The 23,743-nt window shown below is 44.3% G+C and overlaps 2 protein-coding genes across 3 annotated transcripts; both read right to left on the reverse strand.

Annotated features, from left to right (window-relative positions):
- Nucleotides 1-2,052: 2,052 nt before the first annotated feature.
- RRN3 (RNA polymerase I transcription factor RRN3) lies at nucleotides 2,053-18,612 on the reverse strand. 2 transcript variants are annotated; one of them, XM_088148133.1, is made up of 18 exons: nucleotides 18,457-18,612; nucleotides 16,602-16,705; nucleotides 16,341-16,397; nucleotides 15,504-15,593; nucleotides 15,275-15,404; nucleotides 14,119-14,175; nucleotides 13,419-13,482; nucleotides 12,787-12,856; nucleotides 12,127-12,225; nucleotides 11,818-11,895; nucleotides 11,120-11,237; nucleotides 9,982-10,112; nucleotides 9,040-9,170; nucleotides 7,469-7,653; nucleotides 6,199-6,307; nucleotides 4,992-5,144; nucleotides 4,085-4,172; nucleotides 2,053-3,741 (listed from the first exon to the last, which is right to left on the reverse strand). In XM_088148133.1, exons 1-18 carry the CDS (start codon nucleotides 18,572-18,574, stop codon nucleotides 3,586-3,588), a joined length of 1,938 nt encoding a protein of 645 aa, XP_088004259.1. In that variant the 5' UTR covers nucleotides 18,575-18,612; the 3' UTR covers nucleotides 2,053-3,585. The 2 variants fall into 2 exon arrangements, with proteins under 2 accessions (XP_088004259.1, XP_025031316.1); XM_025175548.2 differs by having other exon boundaries at nucleotides 18,378-18,513.
- A 651-nt stretch (nucleotides 18,613-19,263) lies between these two features.
- LOC103053578 (uncharacterized) lies at nucleotides 19,264-20,468 on the reverse strand. The gene is made up of 2 exons (XM_088148134.1): nucleotides 19,876-20,468; nucleotides 19,264-19,547 (listed from the first exon to the last, which is right to left on the reverse strand). Exons 1-2 carry the CDS (start codon nucleotides 20,384-20,386, stop codon nucleotides 19,453-19,455), a joined length of 606 nt encoding a protein of 201 aa, XP_088004260.1. The 5' UTR covers nucleotides 20,387-20,468; the 3' UTR covers nucleotides 19,264-19,452.
- Between the last annotated feature and the right edge of the window lie 3,275 nt (nucleotides 20,469-23,743).

Consider the following 23,743-nt stretch of genomic DNA (forward strand, 5'->3'; position numbering starts at 1 on the left):
AATTTCTACTCAAAGGAGTTAACGTGCTAGTTAAAATGTGCATAAAACACAGACACAAACAAAAGGCACATCAAGGTTATGGGGAGCACAACGGTCATCCTAATCAGATTTAATTAAATTCAGTAGGAATCAGGCTTCGTTGAGATCAATGCGCTTACTCTGAATGACAGATTTAATTCATGAAACATACTGACGTTTTAAGAAAAATGATGGAACTTTCGCAGTTAATCAGAAATGCAGACTTACAAAAGTTCGTTATCTTGAAATGATTATCATGAAGTCTGTCCAAATATAGGAAGTGTGCAGTCTCTGCTTCCTTGTTTTACTTATTGTCTAACTTTGTCCCTCTTAACCTTTGCACACCTTAAAATTTGAAAGCTTCATTATTACTTCATTAACTTGGCAGAGCCCATGGGGAGGTCTTTATTACTTTGATAGCTGATGTCATTCATCTTGCTCTTGAGGGTGATGAAGACAGAAGAAACCCCTAAATTATCTGTATGAATCTAACTGGTGCAATTTATAAGCCATGTAGCTTATTCAGCCAACCACAATTAAAGCCAACCATGGTTCATTCATCTTTAGTTCCTCTCCCTCCTGGTTCTACACTGCCCAACACAAGTCCTCAGAGAGCAGATGGGGTGGTTCTTATTCCATATTCATTGATGGCTTGTTGGGGGCTACAAAAACAGCAGAACGCTGTAATTTTTAGGACAATAAATTGGTTTGGAACTTTCTAGGACAGGTATTCAAACTCACTTTTTAAACACAGCCTAGGCAACACAGGCAAGAGTTGTGGAGAAGGTAAGAAGAAGGTGAAATTAATTTGACAGGAAGAACATTTTGCCCTTAAAGGGACAAGAAGTCTTTTGAAGAAGTCCTGATAAATGTCTTTTAAAATCTCATTTTTACAGCTCAGAAATGGGTATCTGTAAATCATATTAGGATGCTTGCACAGGGCCCTTTTGGGGTATTTGATTTTTGTTTCAAATGTGCAAATATATACTTCTGCTAAAAAATCCCCTAGGCAAGTAAGAACTTTGTTATTTGTTTCATTTCCATATTCCTCAGCACTTACGTGCCTGGGTTTGCTAGTGAAGGAAATTATGAAGTTCCTCTTTCTTCCCTGACTTAAGCTGCCCAAACATATGCTCTTTCCATTTTCTCCTACGTAGGAGAGCAACTGGCCCAATACCACCGAGTCATAAGAGATTTGCACAAGCAAAGCAGTTTCACCCCTTTTGTCCTGTTGGGGCTCTTGTGTCTTTAATAGCTAGCTTCCTGATATTTGATCTGTGTAGATTTTACCATCCCTTACTGCTGGGGGAGAGGGGAACATTCTCTGATTTTTTTTTCAGCCATACCACAGAAGTCTTTGCCAGAAAGGCAACCAAAAAGGACCCACTCTAGGGCAAGCCATAGTGAACATGGCCACACCGTAAGCAGCTATCAAGTCAACCCTCTTGAGATCACCCCAAATGTTTAGCGATGTGGTTGTGGAAAATCTGTTGAGGAAACCACTGTCCTTATTTCAGCCAAAGACCAGGGTTGAGAAGAAGAGTTGCAATCATACATTTGTTGCCAAGCTTCTAGTTTAAAAGGTTGAACTTGGAGCTCTTGAGAAACAGATGTCCATGCAAGCAAAAAAGTCAAGAAACTGTGCTGGGCAGAGGACTAAGGAGATGTTATCAATTGTTGCAGGGACTGTTGGTGGGACCACCTGTCTCCCTATGTTCAGGAAAAGGGCAGTGGTAAGGAGACCATGTCCCTTGAGTTATCAATGTATAACTCTTGGCATCGCTCATCACTGGCTGTCAATATTCAACCATTTCCAATTTGTTGGCATCCCTAACTCCCCAAGATTATTCATAAATGATAATCAAGGGATCACTGAGGAAAGGATAACCCTCTTTGGCCAAAGCAAATAATGCACCCTACCCTTTCAACATCAAGGATTCTCTAGCTCTGCAATGCCACAACTCCCTAAACTGATAAATGGACAAATGCTAACAATTTCAGAGGGGTCATGGTTGAGTAAAAGAACCCCAACAATCCCAACTCACTTTTAATAAATAATGTTTAATCTATATAATTAAATAAAATGACAGAATCTTCCAGCTTTATAAAATGAAACATTTTCATCAAGAATAAAACAAATTCAAAACCTTTTTTTTTTAAGGAAAGGATGATTTGCTTACTCTTGTGTAATTCCTGAAATCTGGGTTTTGTTTTTGAGATGACCACTCTCACTTCTTGTTCCATGTTGGTCTGGGTTATTTGTTCTTTGTAGCAGAAATTGTAGTCTTTGCTTTTGGCCTGTCCAGGCAGAACGGGACTGAGATCTGGAGGCAGCGATCCAGCTTTGGGTGCAAAGCTGGTACACGCCCCAAGTCAGAATGATCAGCTTATCCAGGCAAAATGGGAGCGAGATCTTAAACATATCCTGCTTGGCATCCACAACCCGCCCACAATTTGTGACTTCCTCCTTCCTCAAATTTGCTTCTGTCCCCTCTAGGGTCTTCCAAACCACTGTTTGAGAGCTCTCTCTACATCATTACCTGGTTTTGGAGGGATATTTCCATGATACTGGAAAAAGCTCCAAAGGGTCAGCATTTGGAAACTGAATTGCTGAGATTTGGTGGAACTGGTGGATAGGCTGCCTATGGAAAGTTCGGTCATGGCAAATACACTTCCTGCAATTTTCACACTGGGCTGCTGTACAGCAAACCACACACACTACTGAAGCTAAAACTCTAGAGTCAGTAGGGTAAGCAAAACATTCAGAGCTGCTCTACCATAAGCAGAGGGTATATAGCCTCTGGTAGCAGTTGTGGGACAACAACAACATTTTAGAAGAGAGCTGTGTGCCACACGGCTTGCTAGATACCTCCTCAGCTGGCTTACTTCCTTCATGTTCAATGGCAGCTCCTTTGAATGATGGGGTTGATGAAAAATCCAGCCCGGTATTTTTGTACATAGAGCAAAGCAGATACTGTTCTCTTCTTTTGACCCAGGCAACATAATTTAACAATTCAGTAATAAAATCAGAATAATCACAAATCTTGTTTCATATAACTCTAGTGAATATGAAGATCTTAAATTGTTTTTGCATAACTTTTGACGCGATCGTATTCTCGGATTAAGCAGGAGTCCTGTAAAAGCTGTATTCAAAGCAAGCCTTTTTTTTAAACCAAAAAAAAAAAAAGCAGATCTGTGTGTTCTCGCTAGCAAGTTTGCTTTAAAAATGTAGTATTCTTTTTGCTTTATTTTAATCCCTAGGCATCAACATGCAGAATTAATTCCATCATTCCCTGGATCACGGTCTATATTTAATCTCAGGGGATCTGTTCCAAAGCAAAAAATGGAAACCCAAAAGGAAAAAAATAATGTGAAAAGAGAATGGTTCTTCCATTTACAGCTTCTTCTGGGTAAGTACAAAAGGCTTAGCATACTATCCTGTCCGTGATGCAGATATTCGATTCTGCTATCAGAATTGTTGCAAGAAATCAAGAGCTTAGCAAGTGTCTCCATCCCCTGCCATGGTCTCTTATATAAAAGCTGTAGTTGTCTGGCAGACCCCAAAGATCAGAGCTGCAACTGCAGAGGCGTTACTGGTGGTGAACCTAGGCTGGTTTCTGAATTCTGAATAAGAGAGTTGAAGGAGCTAGGCGTCACACCAATCATGCCATCGTTTTGGGGAGTTTCGCCTTTCAAGAAATCATCTTCCTCTTCACCTTTGCCCTGCACAAAGACACAAAACAGTTTGAAGGAAAAGAAAAACGGCAATATGATGGTTTAAAGAAGGAAAACATAAGGGCTTTCCAATTCGCTTTTCATCACGGCTGTCTACAGAGGACTTGTGGCAACGGTTGCTGAACATTCTCAGCAGGGCCAATGCTGAAGGACCCTGGAGGCTGGAAGTCACAATATCTGGAAGCTGCAGGTTCCCCATGGCTGATCTAGGATAACCTTCTTCAACTGAAAGCCTCCCAGATGTGTGAGAATTAGCAAACTTCCCAGCCCTAAGGAAAAGCAAATGTCCTTCAAAAGGAAAGAGCGATGGAACTTGAGTGAAACTGCTCACCTCGTTAACGGGTTCTAGAGTCTCTTTGAGGTCCTCAACACTCTGCTCTTCCCAAAACTGATACAAAGGATCAATGGTGTTCTTTGATCTGTAAAGCGCATGAGAAATATAAGAAAGAGGGCAGAAGAGGGAGAGACAAACATGAGGTGTTGCTTATCAGGAATTGTACACGGAGTTTATAAAGTACCCTTCAGTTGATGAGATACAAATAAGTTATAAATAAATACATCATAAATACTTATTATAAATAAGTAGAAATTGGCTTGCAAGATAGACTCTAGAGTAGGGATTCTAACTTGCATAAAAATACAGCAACCTTGAAGGCCTGTTAGGAGATGGGTAGTATATTTCAAATTATAACAATGTCCTTTCTATATAGGCCAGTGTTTCTCAACCTTGGCAACTTTAAGATGTGTGGACTTCAACTCTCAGAATTACCCAGCTGGCTGGGGAATTCTGAGAGTTCAAGTCCACACATCTTAAAGTTGCCATGGTTGAGACACACTGGTATAGGCATTCAGAAGTCCCCATCGCTACCATGTTTTTGCTCTTCTTACAGCTTGCCCAACTGATTTACTGATAAAACACAATCCCCCTTTTACATATAATAGTTGTACTAAATTTGGTTGCTTTGAAGTTGTCAAAGTAGATAGATCAATATTTCACTACCTGACACCTTCCAGACATGATGGACTTCAATTTCCATGAGCCCTAGCCAGCACAACCACTGGCTATGACTGATGAGAGTGAAAGTCCAATGTGTCTGGAGAGCACTGGCTGGAGATGGCCGACAGGGACGAAACACAAAGAAGCCAGAAAAAAAAAAATTACCACTTGCCCACCAGAGCTGAAAATTATAAACAAGGCATGTTTCAGGAGAGGGTTACCCATTTATCAAACTAGGTACCTTTTGAGAATGTAAGGATCGAACGGGAAAAAACTGTCAAGGGGGTTTGTGACTGTCTCAACAGAATCTCCCCCACAACTGCTTCGGACAACTGGCAATACTTGTCTTCGGTTTCTCTCAATGATGGTGTCGCAAAAGGCGACCTGGTACTTCCTGGAAGAAGAAGAGGAGAAAAACGAAAGTTTTTTTTTTTTTTCCACAAACAGCCACGGACATACTGTTTCACAGAAGGGCTTCTGAGGGCAAGGCACGTTAACAACAGCTTCTCTTCCCTCCTTCCAGTATGATAGCTGTCTTCTTCTGTGTTAGTTGAGACAATATCCTGAACTATTCTTTTCTTTTTCCTTAGCTTTTCTCCTTTTGCTGACATTTCCTTTAAACTGGGACAAGGCCTGGAATGCTTGGGGAAAAAAAACCCAGGACGCCAGTGAAATAAGGCTAGAGTTTCTGCCATGAAAGAGAAAAGTTCTTCTCAAACAAGTATCGTCTCTTTCCTCTAGGCTCAGAGATGGACATAGGAGGTTGCACTGGCTAGGCTAGGAACGTGGGAATGAAGTAGGCCCAAGACCTGGATCTTTCCCCATGTTTGCTTCTACAGGCTAATGAACATTTCTGGACATGTCAAATCCTTTCCCTCAGTCAAAGCTCTTGGGGAAGAACCCTTCCAAGCAAATCCTGGCTTAGACTTACACTTAGCAGCACCTTTAGAATATTAGTGTTTTGAATCCACTTTCTGCTCCTAACTTTGAGTGAAAGGGGGAGGATAAAAAATACCAGCTGGTCAAAGCAAGTGAGTTCTCAGAAATTCCTTTTTTTTTCCTCCACTCTGAAACAGAGTCATGCTGATCCAAGAGACATCAGCTGACGCTGCGAATTCTTGAAGAAACACAATTCTGTGCATGTTTGTGTAGGGGAAGGGAGGGCTCCAGAATGCACGTAAGGCACAAAGTCGCAGATTCTGATAGGGTGTATCCACTTGGGTGAGCAAAAGCAAGATCTCTAGATGATATGCCTCTACCCTTTTGCATTCAAAAAATGCCTTTGAGTGATTTAAAACAGATAAGGAAGGAGGAAAAAACGTTCCCCCACTATCACCTCATTTCTGTATGCGTTCAATAAATGGACAGAGTCCCTCTACAACGCACTCCAGATTTGACAGAAAAAGGGATTGTTGACATAAACGCTGCAAGAGAGAAAACAATTTTACCTGGTAAGGGCAGCAAACAGACTCACAATTGTCGGCAAGCACACCTTCAAGGGGTTCAACTGACACATGACAATGCGTTCAAAGTTTAAGCTCTGCAGGTAGGCCAAACCTTCAAAACAGAACACCAAAGGGATTTACTACACTGAACCAGAGCTTTTCTAAAAAGTGTCACATTATACAAAATTCTAACAGAAAAAAATCTAAACCCTTCTGATGCTGCAGATGTTTCCAGAAGACACTACACTGTAGGAAACTCAGCTTAGCAGATCCTTAGTAGATCAATATGAACAATGCATACTGGTTTGAATACTTATTTGCCCGTCAGAGAAGTAAACTTATGTCACCGTGGCTTGTGGGATTTCTCTAGATAGGTTGACAGAGACCATCCCCTGATCTACTTACTAGGACCTGAACTTGGTGGGGTCTTGCTACAATATAAGATGGTCCAGAGCCCTCCCAGGGAAGGCAGAAAACCTGCCCTACCAACAGAGGCGGGAACCCTGAGAACGTTCCAGATTTCAATAAAACAAACCCACAAAGTTAAGGGTTAAACTAATCCCTGTTAAGGGGTTTGTAGTCCAAAATAGATGGAAGGAATGAGATTGGTGAAGGACAACATAAAATCAGAACCTGGATTTATTTACCATCCTCTCTGTGCCAGCCAGCTTTAAAAAACATTAGTAATTATTTCAGGCTGTTACCTGATTATGGAGGACAATCTCCCTTGATCTGTTTAATATATTTTCCCCTGCAGTGTTTCAAGGAATAAGTACCTGTGCCCTCTAGAGCAGTGTCTCTCAACCTTGGCACCTTTATGATGTGTGGACTTCAGCTCCCAGAATTCCCCAGCCAGCCATGCTGGCTGGGAATCCTGGGAGTTGAAGTCCACACATCTTAAAGGTGCCAAGGTTGAGAGACACTGCTTTAGAGGTTTTGGCCTTTAATCTCCATCAACCCCAACTGGTGTGGCCAATGGAGGAGGACTGTGGGAATTAACATTTTTCCTATGCCGCCCCACATCCAATAGACCTAGGCAGCAAATACTAGAACAAAGCAATCAATTTTAAAAAGTCAAAACAAATACAGTCACGCGCCTATTGAAAATCATCATGGCAACCCCATTCAACTTTGGCCACAGGCACGAGGGAGTAAAATCATTCCAGGTGAACAGTACTCCAAAACATCCCAGATCTGAAAGCATTTGGGATCTAGGCCAGAAACAGACACGTTTTGCCCACGTGTTCTCCTTGTTTGGTGAAATTGTGCTCACCTTTCTTGAGATTTCCATCCAGGATCTGCTTGTGGCGGAAGATGACCACATAGAACACAGCCTGGCAGGCGGCGTAGAAGGGACCATGGAGCGCTACGTCACAAAATGCTCGAGATCCCGTGCCGTGGTTGTCAATGTATGAGTGCAGCCAGCTGACCAGCAAATCTAGGCAGGCTTTCACTGTCCTGAAATGATAAAAAACAAAAACAAACAAAAAAAGGGTAAGCAGACTGATAGGAGAAGGGTGGGTTGGAGTGCTAGACCAGGAGTGGGAAAATTTAGGTGGAGATTCAGACTTAGGGATTCAGACTGTCCTTCAGCCTTAACCTTCTTCCTAAGGTTGCTAGAAGGATATAATAGGAAAGGAAACCCCCATCTTGAAGGACAGACCAGCTAACAAGGAAATACTGCAGCAGCCATAAAAGTAGCATATTCATGAGGATCCCTCTCATGCCACAAAGAGCAAAACTTGCAAAAAGAAAAATGTGTGCCAGTCAGCTTCTCAATGTGCTCAACTCAAACCAACTGGCTAATTTCATGACCTAGCAAGATTTACACCAAATATGACAGAACTCACATTTCATAAACACAGCTAACTCGTTATACAACAAACCTTGATTGGGTTTATATATTGGCCTAGTATGATTTGTTTGTTGATAGCTTAGTTGGATGTATGAACCAACCCATCAGGACTTGGCATGATCAAACTAAAGCACTTGGTGAGGGACCAGTCCCTTTATGATGATGTTAGCCACAAGACAGGGATACCCCAGACTTTTCACTTGGAAATAAAAAGTTATATATTTATTTGGTTGTTAGAGTTGTACTGTGCAAAAGAATACAGCTATTCTAATCTTTATTCCAGTAGGAGCTTTTATGTCAGGATCTCTCTTCCTTTTATCAACCACCACCCCATGAAATGGATCAGGCTGAGAGAGACTGACTGACTGGCTTAACTGACTGGCTTAACTGACTGGCTTAAATTAATCCAGTGAGTTTCCATGGTTGAGGGTGGACCAGAACCAGGGTTTCCCTGGTCCTAATCCATCACTTTAAGCCAGCGTTTCTTAATCTCGGTAACTTTAAGGTGTGTGGACTTCAACTCCCAGAATTCCCCAGCCAGCCATTCTGGCTGGGGAATTCTGGGAGTTGAAGTCCACACACCTTAAAGTTCCCAAGGTTAAGAAACACTGCCTTAAGCACTACACCACACTGGTGTGCCATATCCCTTTGTGCACCCAATTACTTATTTAAGATTTTAGCCACAGAACAGTTGTATTTTAGTTTTCTGCTGGGTCACAAGGCATTATAAGTCTCCCACCACTATGTGCCTCAAAGCCTAATGGAGCACATACACTGCAAAACACTGAGAGTCACTAAGCATTTCCCCAAATGATGCAGCTCCTTATTCACTCCATTAGTTAGGGAGCTAAATTCCTTTCCCAAATTTGGAGCAAGCACTGTTGCAGACTAAGATACTTGACTCTTTTGAGACCCAAGCATTCTTTACTTTTGGGAATGTAGATTCAGCAGATTCATCCATTCAAGGATCACCCTTGTGACCTACTTACACAACTGGAATAAACTTGGCCCGTGCCAAAAAGCTGCCGATGTAGTTTCCGGCGGTTTGCCGGATCACAGCAGGAACGTTTGGATTCTGTAGCTTTTTCCAGAGATGTTCCACAAAAGCTTCTGCGATTACCTATAGGGCACAGGACATACTTAGCTATTAATGCTGGGGCAATGCCCACAGGTATCAATCGGTTAAGGGAAACAATTAGCTTCCAGTATGAATAATTAGAATTGGAATCAAAAGTTTCCAATGTATTTCTGGTCAAATTAAATCAGGAGCAAATCACTGTTTAATGTCAGGGATTTTGGGTGAGGTCAATGGCCAGGGGTGATTCATAATTTCTATCCGGTTTCAAGTTTCTCTGGAGAAAAGATTGTGTCTCCTTGACACCTGGTGCCTTCATGAATACAGCTATGTTGTTTCCTTGACAACAATATAGTTTGCCACTGTCTTCTTTGGGGATGTTTTCTAACTACTGCATCAAGCTTACAGGTCTGGGATTATCTGCCAGTTGCCCATCCAAGTGCTTAGCTTCTGAGTGAAGACAAGCCAAGCAGGTGCTGTCTAAAGCAAAAGAGGTAGGCTTAACACATCTACTTTACACTGTATCTTTATAAAAACATACTGAGAATGGCACCTCCAAAAACTGGAAATTTAATGCCAAATTTTGGCAGTGTGATCTTGGGTAAGCTTGGATGTTGGATATAAAAGCACAGGGGTCAAAGGGAGTTCACATTTCTAATAAACCAAAACCAAGTATAATGTGCCGACATGGTAATGGAGTTGCTCTGGATTCTAAGTTCTCTGACAATGAAGCAACATCATAGGGAAAGAGGTAGGGAAGAGAGGCAAACTATCTGTTGATGTGTTCTTTGGATAGAAAGATCCAGTTAAGAGGAGAGAAAAGCATAGGGAGGGGATAAAAGTTAATATGACTTACCAATTTGAAACTAGAGAGGTAGAACATGATGTACTGTACGTGACATGATCCATGGGTCGTTAAAATCAGCTTATCAAATATAGCCACAAGATCTCGGTATAAGTCTTTGGTGTTGCCGACATCAAGCTTATCTAGGAACAAAAATATTTCTGTTACTAGGGTCATATGCTCAGAAAAATTAGGAACTTTTAAAAAGGCTGTCAGTTTGTCCAACTTTTAGATGCTCATTAATATGTTTACAAGGCACTTCTTCTGACATGCATGAAACGGGGAAGGCTGACTGTTCATAAGCCAATTTGAGTTCTTCTAATCAACGGGATCTGGAGCTCCAGAGCTCAAGAGATAACACGTGTTTTTCCAGGCCAGTGGCTGTAATCAACTGAAGCTGAATTGACTTACATGCCCAAATTTAAGTCATGAATTATGGCAACATACTACAACGTGATCAGGTGGCTGTTAGTACACAAACCTCAGTCATTCCTCTCTTTATGCTAGTAAAAGACACCAGGAAAGAGCATCCAAGATTCTAGTCTATTCTCCAAAACAAGCCAAAATCTGAAGCTAGCAACAAACCAGAGCAGAGCAAGCAACTGCTCACTGAGAAACTGTTTTGTATTGTGTTCTGTAAGTCATAATACATGAGCTGAAGTATCCTGTGGATGTAGCCACTGGTTTGGATCTAGGCTTTTTCACATCTGTGGAAGTGCGCTGCAGCCGGCCCCCAGTACAGCAGATGAAGACACAGATGATTATTTTATTATTTTCTTCTTCCTAGAAGTAGAATTACCACTTTCCATGCTGCTGTGGAGGAACATTCAGCATTTTCTGGAGAAGTTTCAAGGGGGTACAGAAGATTGCTGGGGGAATTAACAAAATACACCTTTCCCTCCCCTGCTAATTTAACTGTAAAACAAAGCCACTCATTTAACTGAATATGGTTAAAATGTCACACTCTTTCTTCTGTTTTCCATCCGTACAATCTTGCCGCTCTTCCCCTCCTCAGATCTAAGCCTTCTGCCAGCTTGGCCATCAAGAAGTTCCTTTCAAGGGATCGCCTACATTAAGCTCAAATGCTCAGCTCAACATTGTTGGCTCCACACTGTCAAAAAATGCTGGGAAACCGTCCCAGTGTTATTACCATCAACGTAGCATATGTCTTTAATGTAGGAAAATAACACGATCATCAAGATGTCGAGGCGTTCTGCAAGGGGATGAGCCATGATGTCATTCTTCTCTGGGTTTTCCCCATCTTCATCCTGTTAAAACCAAAAAAAAAAGGACAACAGAACAGGTAAGTAATTTGCAGGTAGCAGTTCACAGAAAGGATTGGTTAGGGTTAGAGAAAACGTACTTGCCAATTTTAAGTCAGTTGCACATTAGATTAAGCCATGCTTTTTAACTAAAGGACTATGAATAACCCATCGCTGACCAGGTTTGCACAAGCTAAGCTATAAACTATGGATTCTGAAACATTTGGCTTACACTGAGGTTTATTTGGTTTTGGCTAAAAGTAATGCACAAATCCCACTCTTGCAGTTAGGGGTTCAGATAAAGGAGGGCAACCTGTAGGCCACACGCAGCCTACCCAGAACCCGAGATCACACTGCCAAAGAAGTACGTGTCTTTTTCTGTTAATACACAAAGCAGATGACTATAAAAGCCATCCAGTTATGATTTAAGTAAGAAAACTCCAAGGCAGCAATCTGAATCAACCCCAAAATGAAAAACTGATGCTTCCAGATAAATACTACTTCTTACGGCGTAAAAACAATTCTGCCTGTAACGTTTAGGATAAAAGGGACATATATTTTAATACTGTTTAACAAGCAAACTTACCATATCGAAGAGTCCCTTCTCACTGCTTTCCTCTTCAGCTTCTTCAGCAGCTTCAATATCTTTTCTTGGGGCACTTACCTGTTGTATTAAAATAGGATCACCTTGAGTATTTCTGAAGTTATAAAACTGCGTCACAAATGTATTCCCTCTCCTATCTCACTGCCTAATGGTTCAGTAAATTCTATTTAACTTAATACATACCAGCATCACTTACTGAAGAATGTGAAGTTTGCAAAGTTAAAACAGTTTTCACAATGCAACTATGGAAACCCTTTATAAAAACCACAATTTACAGCATTCTGTACTTACATCAATCTTTAGCAGTTTCTCAACAATCAGCTCCAAAATGTCATGTCTCAATGATGGGATATATCTGCTTATTCGTAGCATGTTATGGAGATAACATTGCTGAAATGAAAGAGTTTCCCATGAAAACAGTATCAAGAAATTTTAAAAATCGCATCTAGGCAACTAAGAAAAACAAGTTTTATTTTTATATCCAAATTCAGAACCACCACAGATTTAAATAAAGCGTTCCTTAAAATCCACTTTTTATCATACTGCTTGGACACAATATGTCCATGAGAGAGATTTTAACTAAGGACTGGGTTCACACATAATTGAATTTACTTATGGTTTATTGAGCTGCAATTAGTTAATTTCGCATATAATGCTAAGCCATAAGCCATGATATGCACAATCACTGCACTTCTACAGAACAGGAAAACAAAACCAAACGAAGCACACTGGGCTTAGCAAGATAAACAAACTCAATAATTAGATATCTGAAGGAACAGAATGCTTCCTTCACAATAATAATTATTATGGACATCCAGCGTGTTTCTGAGCCATTAAGTTCACGGCTGCAAAACTTTCCACTAATGGATTTTCAGGTGAGCTTTCAATGAAATGAACAGCGGATACCAAAAGCACAAAAAGATCCTCATTTGCAGAAAATCAGATACTTACTAGAGTTCTTTCTGATTTATTAATAAAGGGAAATTTTTCTGTCAGCACCGGCATGAGAAATTGCGGCGTCCTACAACACGGAAAATATAAGCCACAGGTAAGCAAACCCAGCCTTCATTTATTTCGTGACAAGTATACACAAGCTTTGGAATGCAACAACAGTCTACAAGAGCAAACTCAGAGACAGCAATCTTGGAAAAGTGCCTCTAAGGCTGCTGATCACATCACTACCAACTCATGGGCTAGAAACGGTTTGAACTAGGTATGTTTGTTCCTTGTGTGCAAGGAACGTGTTTTTGGCTACTCTGAATGCATTTATAGGTAGAAAAGAATAAACATTCACTTTGAAGATGTAGGATAGGGTGACCATGGACTTAACATTGGGTGGGGTGAGGCCACATCACCCATATGAATAAGGCTGGGTGTGTGGCGAGAAGTCAGGGGTTTGCCTTTTAATTGTAATAAGTTTATGGGGAGGGGTATTCATGTGTTTCCCATCTTAACACATGGCAGGACATTGCTGCTGCTTTCTGGAATCATGGTTGGAGGGGGCCCTGTGGGCCACAAAAAAAAAAAGCTCAGGCGACACGTTGCCTCCCCCTGGCCCAGCAAATCAAAGACCTTTAACTTACAAAGGGACATATTTCACAATTGTCTGCAATGCTCTGTGGCAGGTGGTGAAGCTCTCGAGAACATCTGCAGAGATTGAAAAACAGCATGTCTGTTTAACCCAGAAAGTTCAAGGATATAAGTACACTTCTACTTTAGACTTTGTCAACGCCTTCTGATTTCTCAGGCCAGTTTTGTGGTTATTGCATTATTTACACCTAGTAAGGCACCTGAGAAGCCTTCTTCCATCTAGCATGCTTCCAGATGTGTTGGGGAACCCCCAGATACCATGTTTGGAAAAGGTTGTACTTGGAAAATGGTGGCCATTGGTTTGGAGGATTGCAAAAGAGATCTCCCAGCTTGTCATAATGTCTGAGCCAACCTCTAGAGCAGTGTTTCTCAACCTTGGCAGCTTGAAGATGGGTGGACTTCAACTCCCAGAATTCCCCAGCCAGCCAAGCTTTCTGGAATCATGGCTGGGGAATTCTGGGAGTTGAAGTCCACCCATCTTCAAGCTGCCAAGGTTGAGAAACATTGCTCTAGACTGAGTGCTGAAAAACCAGGCATATTCAAGATTAGACTCCACCTTTTACTAGGAGCACTCTGACTAAAATAACACTCCCTTGGTGCAGAAAGACAACTAGCAAAATAGAAATAATATCCATAATGGGCAGAGTGTGGATAAAAGAGTTGATCAATAAATATGAAAATGGAAGTACTCACTTTCATCATCATCTGAGTCAGAGATGTCTACATCATTCTCCCGGATGGTTATTCGGGCTAGGTAGAAACAGGGGTTCGTTAGTATTATGATGGAATCAGTTGTTTTATCTTGCTGGTCAACTGAAAGGTCTTGCAGAATATTTTACACGCAATCAATTAAAAATACAGCTTCTCCCAACAGGTTTACAGCAGTCACCCACGGAGCCTTGGTGGCTGAGGGTGGGCTTGGACATGGGTTTCCTTGCTTTGAATTTCTATTATTAGTTCCGAAAGAAACAAATTAGAAACTACAGCTGCTATTATATCATAATCCTTTCTCTGGGCAAAAAGGCAATTTTATCTACTAATCAAAAAATGAATCTGTATGTTTTCTGGGGACACAGATTTTACGATTTTTTTTTGTAACATCGGAGAATCATTTCCCCCCCCAAGATACATTTATTCTATTTGATGTGACATATATAGATAGCGTCCCCTTTTTCTGTTTCTTATTTTTGATTGGGGTTTTTTTGCATTAGATTGGGTAGCTGTATTTTGGGAGTTTTTTTTTTCATTTTTTTCTTTGGCTTTTTTTATATTTTGTATCCTATTTCTTTCTGTAAAACTAGTTAAGACAAATAAACATTTTTTTTAAAAAAAACAGCAATACGACCAACCATGTTTGAGAAATTGAGATTAAACCACTTAACCATGACTTTTGGAATATTTCACACATCCTCCAAAGCTAAAACCAACCAAGGCAGTTTATGGCTTAGCACAGTATACGAAAGCACACTTCTCCAAAGTTCTTTGCTCAGGCACGTGAAGGAAAGGAGAAAGAGAAGCAAGTCAGCTCAAGATTTAATAACTTCCACACTTCTGATCAAGCCATAATTTAAACATCAATGGTTGAATAAGCCACAATTGATGAGTTTTGCTCATCATACTAAGCCATAATACATGGTTGGCCAACCAAAATGAATGGGATCCCATAAGCCACATTACGCCTTACTGTAACAGGCAAATCCAGCTGCTGAAGTTCCTCTTGACTCGTACGTCACATTAAGACTTGCACAGATGTCCAGATGTGAAATATAAAAATCATGTTTCCAAGCAAAAGTCATTCTGACATTCTTGGCAACCAAAAAGATAAATGGAAGGGGAGGAAAATACTTACGAGGTACAAAGTGTGAGACTATCATTGCAAGGCATGGCCTAAGATAGATCGTCTGAGCAGACACTAAGTTACTCAGGAAAGCTAAATATTCCTCCACCACAGCTTGGCTTCTTCTCAACCATGGCACCTTCTGCATTTTGAGAGACAACAGGATCAGAAGTTGGAGCGCCTGTTGGGCCCACCAAACCAAAAGCAAGGAGGGCATCCATTGCAACCACAGAATTCTTACCAACAGGATGGTGATTAGTTGTTCAAACTCCTTGGTCAAAAAGGTAACAGAGGACCGGAACTCATATAGCCAGTTAATAATCTGGTCATCCTAAAAACAGAAGCCACCGTAGCTTAATTAATGAACCATACGGGATGTCAAAAGTTTTAGGTAGGGGGGAAGTAGTCTGCTTGTCTTTAAGATAAAAACCATCAGGAAGACCAACAGCCGGCCACATTTTGCTTGCACACTGCTTGCCACCCCTTGAGCGTGGCAGCACAGATCAGCCTCTCAATTTTGAAACAGCAGAGGAGTTAGTTTTGTCCTGCACTTGCCCAGGAAATCCATTTACCAGCTCCCTGGATGGAAGGCAGACTGGGGTAGAGGGATGCTCAAAGAGATTCCCAATAAATCAGACTCTCCTCTCACATGCCCCTAACACCTCTCATCCTATATTTACTGTTATTTTTTTGTCAGAGAGGAAAAGGAGGTGTAGCCCCTCCCGTCTTAAATGCCTGGCATACTATGATGGCTACTTGCAAGATGCAAGGGATACTGGGTAATGTAGTTTTCCTAGCATAACTGACACATGACAACACTACTGGGTAAATTCCATTAGCCAGCGATTGCTAAGCCTGGCAAATAGTGCTGGTGGTGGGGTTGCGATATTTTGTTTATCATCACAAATCTGGTTGGATTCATATTCCAAGTTGTGTTTGGGTAACATTCTGGTTCCTCATCAATTATAAATTATAACCATAAAGAATACTCAAAGCAGATTCAGATTATCCATTTCTTTCATTCTTTCTTAAATCTAAGAAGGCATTCCAGAATACTTAAATATTATGGAAATCTTACTTTTATGTCTGGATCCAACAGCTGATGCTTCAGCAAATCAAACTCAGTTGTCTCGCCCTGAAAGAGAAAATTGCAATTTTGCACTGTGCATAAAGAACTCCGCAAATTCTCTTTCCACATATAGTAATCTGCAGTGAGGAAAAATAAAAATGAAACAATTCCTTGAGGGTGAACTGTCAGTATTAAAACAGAAAATGTTATGAATGCATCCTGTGCAACTGATGCATTTTTCCTTGCCAACACCGCCTATAGCACTATTACCTTTTGATATTTCAGTAGGATCTCTGCCAACGTTCCACCAAATCTGACTGTCTTCCTTGGTGGCGAGCAAAAAAATTCATCCTCAGCCAACATGTCAGAAAAGCCTAAAAAAATTGCAACGTAAGATTGGTATGTGAAAAACTTTGATTTTGATGAATCTACCATGATCACAAACCAGAGATATCCTGGCGTACACAAAGCCCACTCAGTACAGCTTGGTTATTCCTGCTAAAGGCTGTTACTTGAAGTGCCCAAACTGGAATTGCTCTCCACAAGCCAGGATGGGGTGCATCTATTAAGTACAAACTGTGGTTTACAGTTTCACCTTCTGAAGGGTGTAAGCAAAGAGATCTTGGGTTCAGGCATTATGGAGCCTTCTGCTCCTGGTTAGTTCAGATGCTCATGTTACAGGCAGGGTTTAATGGGGGAGACATTTAAACATGTTCAAGACTGGCTAGTGGAAGGTAGTTTTTTTCTCCAGCTTCTCACACTGTTGAGATTTAAACAGGAAATGCCAAAGACTGAAGATAAAATCTTATGCACGTCAGCAATTTCCATAAAAATGACAAAATATGCAAAGCTATCATTGGGCTTTTTCCTTCAGAGGGAGTGGACAGTCCAGAGAAACAAAGAAGTGCAGAGGCCCAGCAAGGCAAAGCCCAACATGAAAAGGTTCAAGAGCTCCACATGCTGGCCATTAACAGAGAAGAAAAAAAGGAGAAGAAATCCCAGAGAGAGGAATAAAGGCAGAACAGGCTCTGTAAGAAGGAAACACTGAGGTATAATAGTAAGTAATAGTATATAGTTTAGAGAAAACATTGTAATAGTAACAGAATACAGGATAGAGGTAACAGGTAGGATGTGCGCACACATGCATTTGTAAATCTTATACATCACTTTTATAAAGCACCTTTGTTTTGCAAAATAAAAAGTCTCCCTATCACTTATAGCAGTACTTTTTCAAACTTGGCAACTTTAAGATATGGGGACCAACTCCCAGAATTCCCCAGCCAGCATGCTTATAGGGAGATATAAAGAACATCCCTGGTGCAGGGTCCAGTGCTTTTGTCTCCCCCTTGAGTCTGGGTCAGCCTAACTGGGTTTGGTTTAAAAAGGGACCCGTGACACATTTAGCTCAGGACCCCCTTTCAAGAGTCAGCAAAAGCAAAATCCAGGATTTACTGACAGAAGGACTCATTTTTCTTTTACTGCCCGTTGCTTTCTGCATCCTCTGGCGAGAAAAGCTTCTCCCAAAGGAAGGGAGACCCTTTTCTGCCCGGCCTCTGGAGCATCATCCCGCCGTTCATCAGACTTGCCCCACCTCTGCTGGCCTTTTGCAGGGTACCAAAAAACTGGCTTTGCCATCGAACCCGCGGCATGGCTAGTTTGAGTGTTTATGAGGGTTCCCGGCTGCTACTTTTATGTCACTTCTGTTGCTTTTCATTCCGGCAGCTTTTATTGCTTTGGTTTCATTTTCACTGTGAGCTGCCCAGGGCCAGGGAGATCAGATGGGCAAATAAAATGAATATTTATCTAGGAAGTTCCGCCGCTTTGCCTTCCCCAGTCGAAGGCTACTACTCCCCGCCTCCTGCAGCCAATATAGCCGCGGTGCTGGGGATGATGGGAGTTGTAGTAGAGCCAAGGCCGCCGTTCTGACAGGAGAATCTGTCCTCCGAGCCTCGGCCCTGAAGGTCAGGAGGGCCAACAAAACCCCACCGCGCTCAGGAAGGATTCCGCAGGGCCGCGGAGAAGAGACGACTCCTCGGCCTGGCCTACCTCACAAGGCTGTTGTGAAGCAGACGAAAGGGAAAGAGCGAAAGACCCTCGAGTCCTTCCCCCCCCTTGCAGCCCGCACCTCCTCTCCCGCTCTGCAGGCTCCGCCGGCTCAGCCGCGCTCCGTCCTCGCCCCCCGAAATCGCCGCCACCGCCTCCGCCTCTTTCCCCTCATGCTCCCCGAGCGTCGAGAGCCCCATGCGCACGCAGCCGCCACCGCTGCTTCCGCCCGGCACCGGAAGTGAAAGGCCGCTTCCGCCCTGCTCCTGAAGGCGAGAGGCCACGTGCACCGCCTCTTCCGGCTCGCAATTGAACGCCGCGTTTGCTGGGTCCTCCGACGCGGCTGCGCAGAAACGCGGCGAGGGATCGTCGCGCGGGGCTATTCTACACGGGAGTTACTGGTTACTTTTAGAACCCGTTCGAAGAGGACGGAGGGGTATATATATATATTTTTTAGAAATAAATGGAATCATTGCAAATAGTCAAAAAGCCTTCCAGGTTTCCCACGGCATTGCATTTTTACTTTCTTCTACGCTGCTAAATGTCTTGATTCAAACCAAAAAAAAAAATAATAGAAAACAATGAGAATGCGAAAGATTCTCTCTTGACCTTTCCGAAATTAAAAATCCTCAGTGGGTGGATGGTTTATAGTTGCGGATTTTCAGTTTCCCTTGAAATCAAAAGAACAAATCAGGCACGCATCTCAGCTCAGCGGATTCCGATGGGATCGACCTGCAACGCCCCTCCATCTGGATCCAACTCACGGGGTGACTCAACCGTCAGTAAAACTCTTCCCCCCCCCCCCCGAAAATGAGATGTGTTGTGCACTCAAGGCAGTTTTATACACTTCGTGGTTTTGGCTTCAAAGTAATTGGGCAACTCTGGGGAATAGACTCACTTTAAAATTTATTTTAAGTTCAGAAGCCCTACGAAGAAAGACCTTGTTGCCCATAAATTAACTTTCACGTCAGCACCGGAGCGGAATCCTTTTGTGATGCGGGCCGTGCAGCTGGACCGTCGGAGACGCATCTACCGTTTCCAGGGTGTTGTGAAGTGTTTCAGCGAGGGACAATCGTGTTTATGCCGTTTCCTGGCATCCATCGGATGACTGACAATAATATTTACTCTGACTTTCCACGCTCTCAGGAATACACCAACGGTTTCCAGCCAAATCTGGGGGAAAAAACACACACACACAAATTCAACAGGTCACTTTACTCCTCTTCTTGGAAGGTTGCCCGAGAAAAGCGGTGGAGAGGCGAACGACGTCGGTCGAGGCGCCAGGGGACGAGCGCCCGAGGGATCCGCTGCCAGCTGCGCCCTCTTAGGACCTTGGCGTCGTTCTGAATAAATCCATCCACCCATCCATCCATCCATTCTTTCGTCTTGCTAATTAAATGCACGCGCAGGAGTTCGCTACGTTGGACAGCCGGGGCTGCGCGCGATGGGCAACCCGGGCTCGGTCTCTCCAGCGAGCCGAGCGGCACTCGGTGTGACCTACCCTGCAGGGTGGCTGTGCCGGGGGAAAGGAAGGCGGTCCTGCCTCCCGCCTGCTCGGGGCCGGAGGTCGAGGAGGAGGAAGAGGAGGAGGCGGAGGCGGAGGCGGCGGCGAAGCGGGCGTGCGGGCGGTCGGCGTGGGACGGGATGGAGGCGGAGGCGGAGGAGGAGGAGGGCAGCGAGAAGCGGGCGCTGAAGACGCGGGCCAGGCGCGCCAGGCGCCGCGCGCGCCAGCTCTCCAGGCTGCCCGTGCCGGCGCCGCAGCGGGCGCCCAGCCCCACGTCGTCGCGCAGCTCGTCGGGCGGCACCTCCAGGTTGCCCACGACCCAGAAGACCCACCAGGGCAGGCTGAAGAAGACGCCCACGCCGCCCAGGTAGACCAGCAGGTCGGAGACGGCCGTGTCCAGGCAGGCGCCCGCCAGCAGCCCCACGGCGCCCAGCGCGCCGAAGAGCAGCGCCAGCCACAGCGCCACGCGGCAGCGGCTCCGCCGGGGCGCCGGCGGCTCCGCGGCCATCCGCGCCGGAGCGCGCCCCCGCGGGCCGAGGCCTCACGTCGCCGGCGCACCTGGAGCCCGCCCGCGGCAGAGGAGGGGCACGCCCCCTGCTCCGCTGGTTGGCCGCTGAGAGGGAGACACGCCCCCTCGGGCCCGGAGCGCCAAGTAGGCTGAGGCAGGGCCACGCCCTTCACACCTGTGGAGACACGCCCCCTTCTCTAGTTGGGCCTTGAGAGGAAGACACCCTTCCCCCCCCGGAGCATGAACTGGGCTGAGGCAGGGCCACGCCCTTCACACCCGCAGAGACACGCCCCCTCCTCCCCTACGTTGGCCTATGACAGTGTTGTCCAAACTTGGCCACTTTAAGATGAGTGGACTTCAACTCCCAGAATTCCCCAGCCAGCCATGCTGGCTGGGGAATTCTGGGAGTTGAAGTCCACTCATCTTAAAGTGGCCAAGTTTGGACATCACTGGCCTATGAGATGGAGACATGCCCCCTCACGCCTGGAGCATCATGTAGCTGAGGCAGGGCCATGCCCTTCACACCTGTGGAGACACACCCCCTCCCCTACCTTGGCCTATGAGATGGAGACACGCCCCCCCACACCTGGAGCACCAAGTAGGCTGAGGCAGGGCCACGCCCTTCACACCTGTGGAGACACGCCCCCTTCTCTAGTTGGGCTGTGAGAGGAAGACACCTTTCCCTCACCTGGAGCATGAACTGGGCTGAGGCAGGGCCACGTCCTTCACACCCGCAGAGACACGCCCCCTCCTCCCCTACCTTGGCCTATGAGATGGAGACACGCCCCCACAGGCCTGGAGCATCAAGTAGGCTGAGGCAGGGCCACGCCCTTCACACCTGGGTAATCCACCTGGAGCCCCCTTCTCCCTGCCCGGGCGGCCCTTGAGGATGAAATGGTGACTGGCCTTCTCACCCCTGGAGGACCACCACCCAGGCTGAGACCCTGTGCTCCTGTGGAGTTCCGCCTGCAGCACCTGCTGGAGGTGGCCCTTGTGGTTGAAATGGAGGCCCACCTGTCAAACAAGGCACGTCCAGTGAGCTTGAGACAGAGACGCGACCTTCATGCCTCCTCTGCCAACTTGGCTTTGAGGAGAGCTTCTCACCTGGATTGCTTCCTGGCCTTGCAGCCAGTTGCCTCCTCCATGCCTGTTGCATCCATTGTGCTCGAGGACAAAGTCCGACCCTCTCACACCTGTTGTGTCACTGAACGTGTGACGGAGAGGCATTCCTGACACCTTGGGCAGAGCCGGGCCTTCCTTACACTCAGCGTTACCTGTGCTGAGGCAAGACCACAGCTGTAAGCCAAGGTTAACAAGCTACAACGTTTTGGCATGCGCCATACACCAACAAATGAATCACATTATGGCAGGTTGCGGGAAGCTGGTCGTAATGTTGTTAGGAGGCAATGGGGTACTTGGGTTAGTTTGTTCCAGCGTAAAGAAGGCAAAAAGTTGGGTGGCATCTTAAACAGACTAACATTTATTATACCAGTTAAAATAGCAACTGTTGAAATAAAGCAGGGGAAGAAAAAGCGGGATTTTGTTTTAAAAACATAGGACTTATGCCAACAAATACAGCATCCGATTCTACAGAAGTTATTACATAAGGGGGAAACATGGCCCATATTTACATAACAAAACATGGCGTCTGTATTCACACATGACGCTCGCTTACTGAAGGAATCTGTTTCTTGGGTCCAAACCATAAGCTAATCAAAGTGGTTGGATGAACCAAATGCTAGGCTCCAAAATAACTCGAACGCAACCAAAATGAGCTTTATTGTACAAAAGCAGCTGCTAGATTTGCCACTGGCCTGGACAAGTGGGTTGCGTAAACAGAAAATGTCCAAAATAAAGCAGAAGGACCTAAGAAGGCAGGGCGTGTGGAAACCCATCAGTCCCCAAATTCCTTGCCACGCCTTTATTTTTAAATAGACATTTACAGAATATTCACAGCAAGCTGGCATGCTGCAAAGCAAAATGCCACTTTGGCATCGCTATTTCCCAGGATAATTCTGGGGGGCTCCTCGATATTATTTGAAAATAAAAATGGTATATAACAAGAGTAGGGTCTTTAGAAGCGTGCCCATCTGCCCAGAAAGACGCGGGTAGAGTGGAAAGGTGTATCCGATCCTAGGGTAAAGTTAGAGGCAAAAGGAGGAACGCTCCAATTCGTCTCATGGTTAAACAGATGTTTTCTGACTAGCCACCATAACAGCCATTTTGTGAAGAGACAATCCTTCCCATAGCTGCCATGTTGTGAGAGCACCCACAAAAGGCTCTCAAAACTCCCAATGGATCCACCTCTCCCTGAAATAAAGTGTCGCTTAAAGTTCAGACCTTAGGCGCCAAAGTCTGTCACGCTTTTCGTTAAAAACTCCTCGTATCTGATAGCGCGTTTAACAATGGACAGCCACACCACCCCAGTGACAAAGAACATAAGCCCTATCGAAAGACAGATGGGGCCAAATGCAGATGGGAGATCGATGCTGTGGCTGAAGTACAAAGCGGACAAGCTGATCCCAGTCAGAAAGACGAGGACTCCGGTGACGGCAAGCGTAACTGGCTTGTTGTAATGCACCCATTTTCCCTGCTCTTGGATGTTAACCGTTTCGTTTCTCATTCCCAAATAGACGTTGGAAGCACCGGTGGAAGATGGTGGCTCATCCTTGATGGACAATTGCTCTACTGCAGACATGCCAAGATCTGGGTGGTGTCCATGAAGAGGATCTAGAAAATTCACAGGTATGAATTAAGGTAGTAAGTAGGTCTACCCAACAGGAATATTTGATTTGGAAATGAGGAAGATGTAGAAAATGAAGCAAATGAGAAGGTGCCCACCCTAAAATGTTGAATCTCCTGAAGTCTTTATTTACTTGTCTTACAATTTCTCATGAGGGTTTATGCTAGATGCTTAAGATTGATTGACTGATTGATTACATGCCATCAAGTCACTGAAGAATCTCAGCAATCACATAGATTTTCTCCATGATGATCTGTCCCTGACATGGTATTTCAGATCTTCCAACAGCGTGCCCATCAACACTGTAACTCAGCCCATCCACCTTGCTGCTGGTCATCCTTCTCTTTCCTTCCACCATTGCCTAATGTGTCCAAAACTTAAAATAAAAACTTGCTCAAACTGAGGGCGACTCTTGGTGACTACAAGAACATGTCCATGTAATTTTCTTGGTAGCACTACAGAAGTTTGCCCCTGCATTCTCAGATTTTTTTAAATTTCCTAGGCCTGCCCACATTCTGGCCACATTCTAGTTCTTCCTCCTCTTAGTTCTTGGAGGGAATCAATCAAGGTTGGTTAGATGTTGCCACCAACCTGTGCTCCAAATAAAAGCATAA

The sequence above is a fragment of the Python bivittatus genome, unplaced genomic scaffold (assembly GCF_059951505.1).
Source record: "Python bivittatus isolate LINGU-HERP-01145 unplaced genomic scaffold, Pbiv_v1 ctg000560_np1212, whole genome shotgun sequence".
In the NCBI taxonomy this organism is placed as follows: Eukaryota; Metazoa; Chordata; class Lepidosauria; order Squamata; family Pythonidae; genus Python; species Python bivittatus.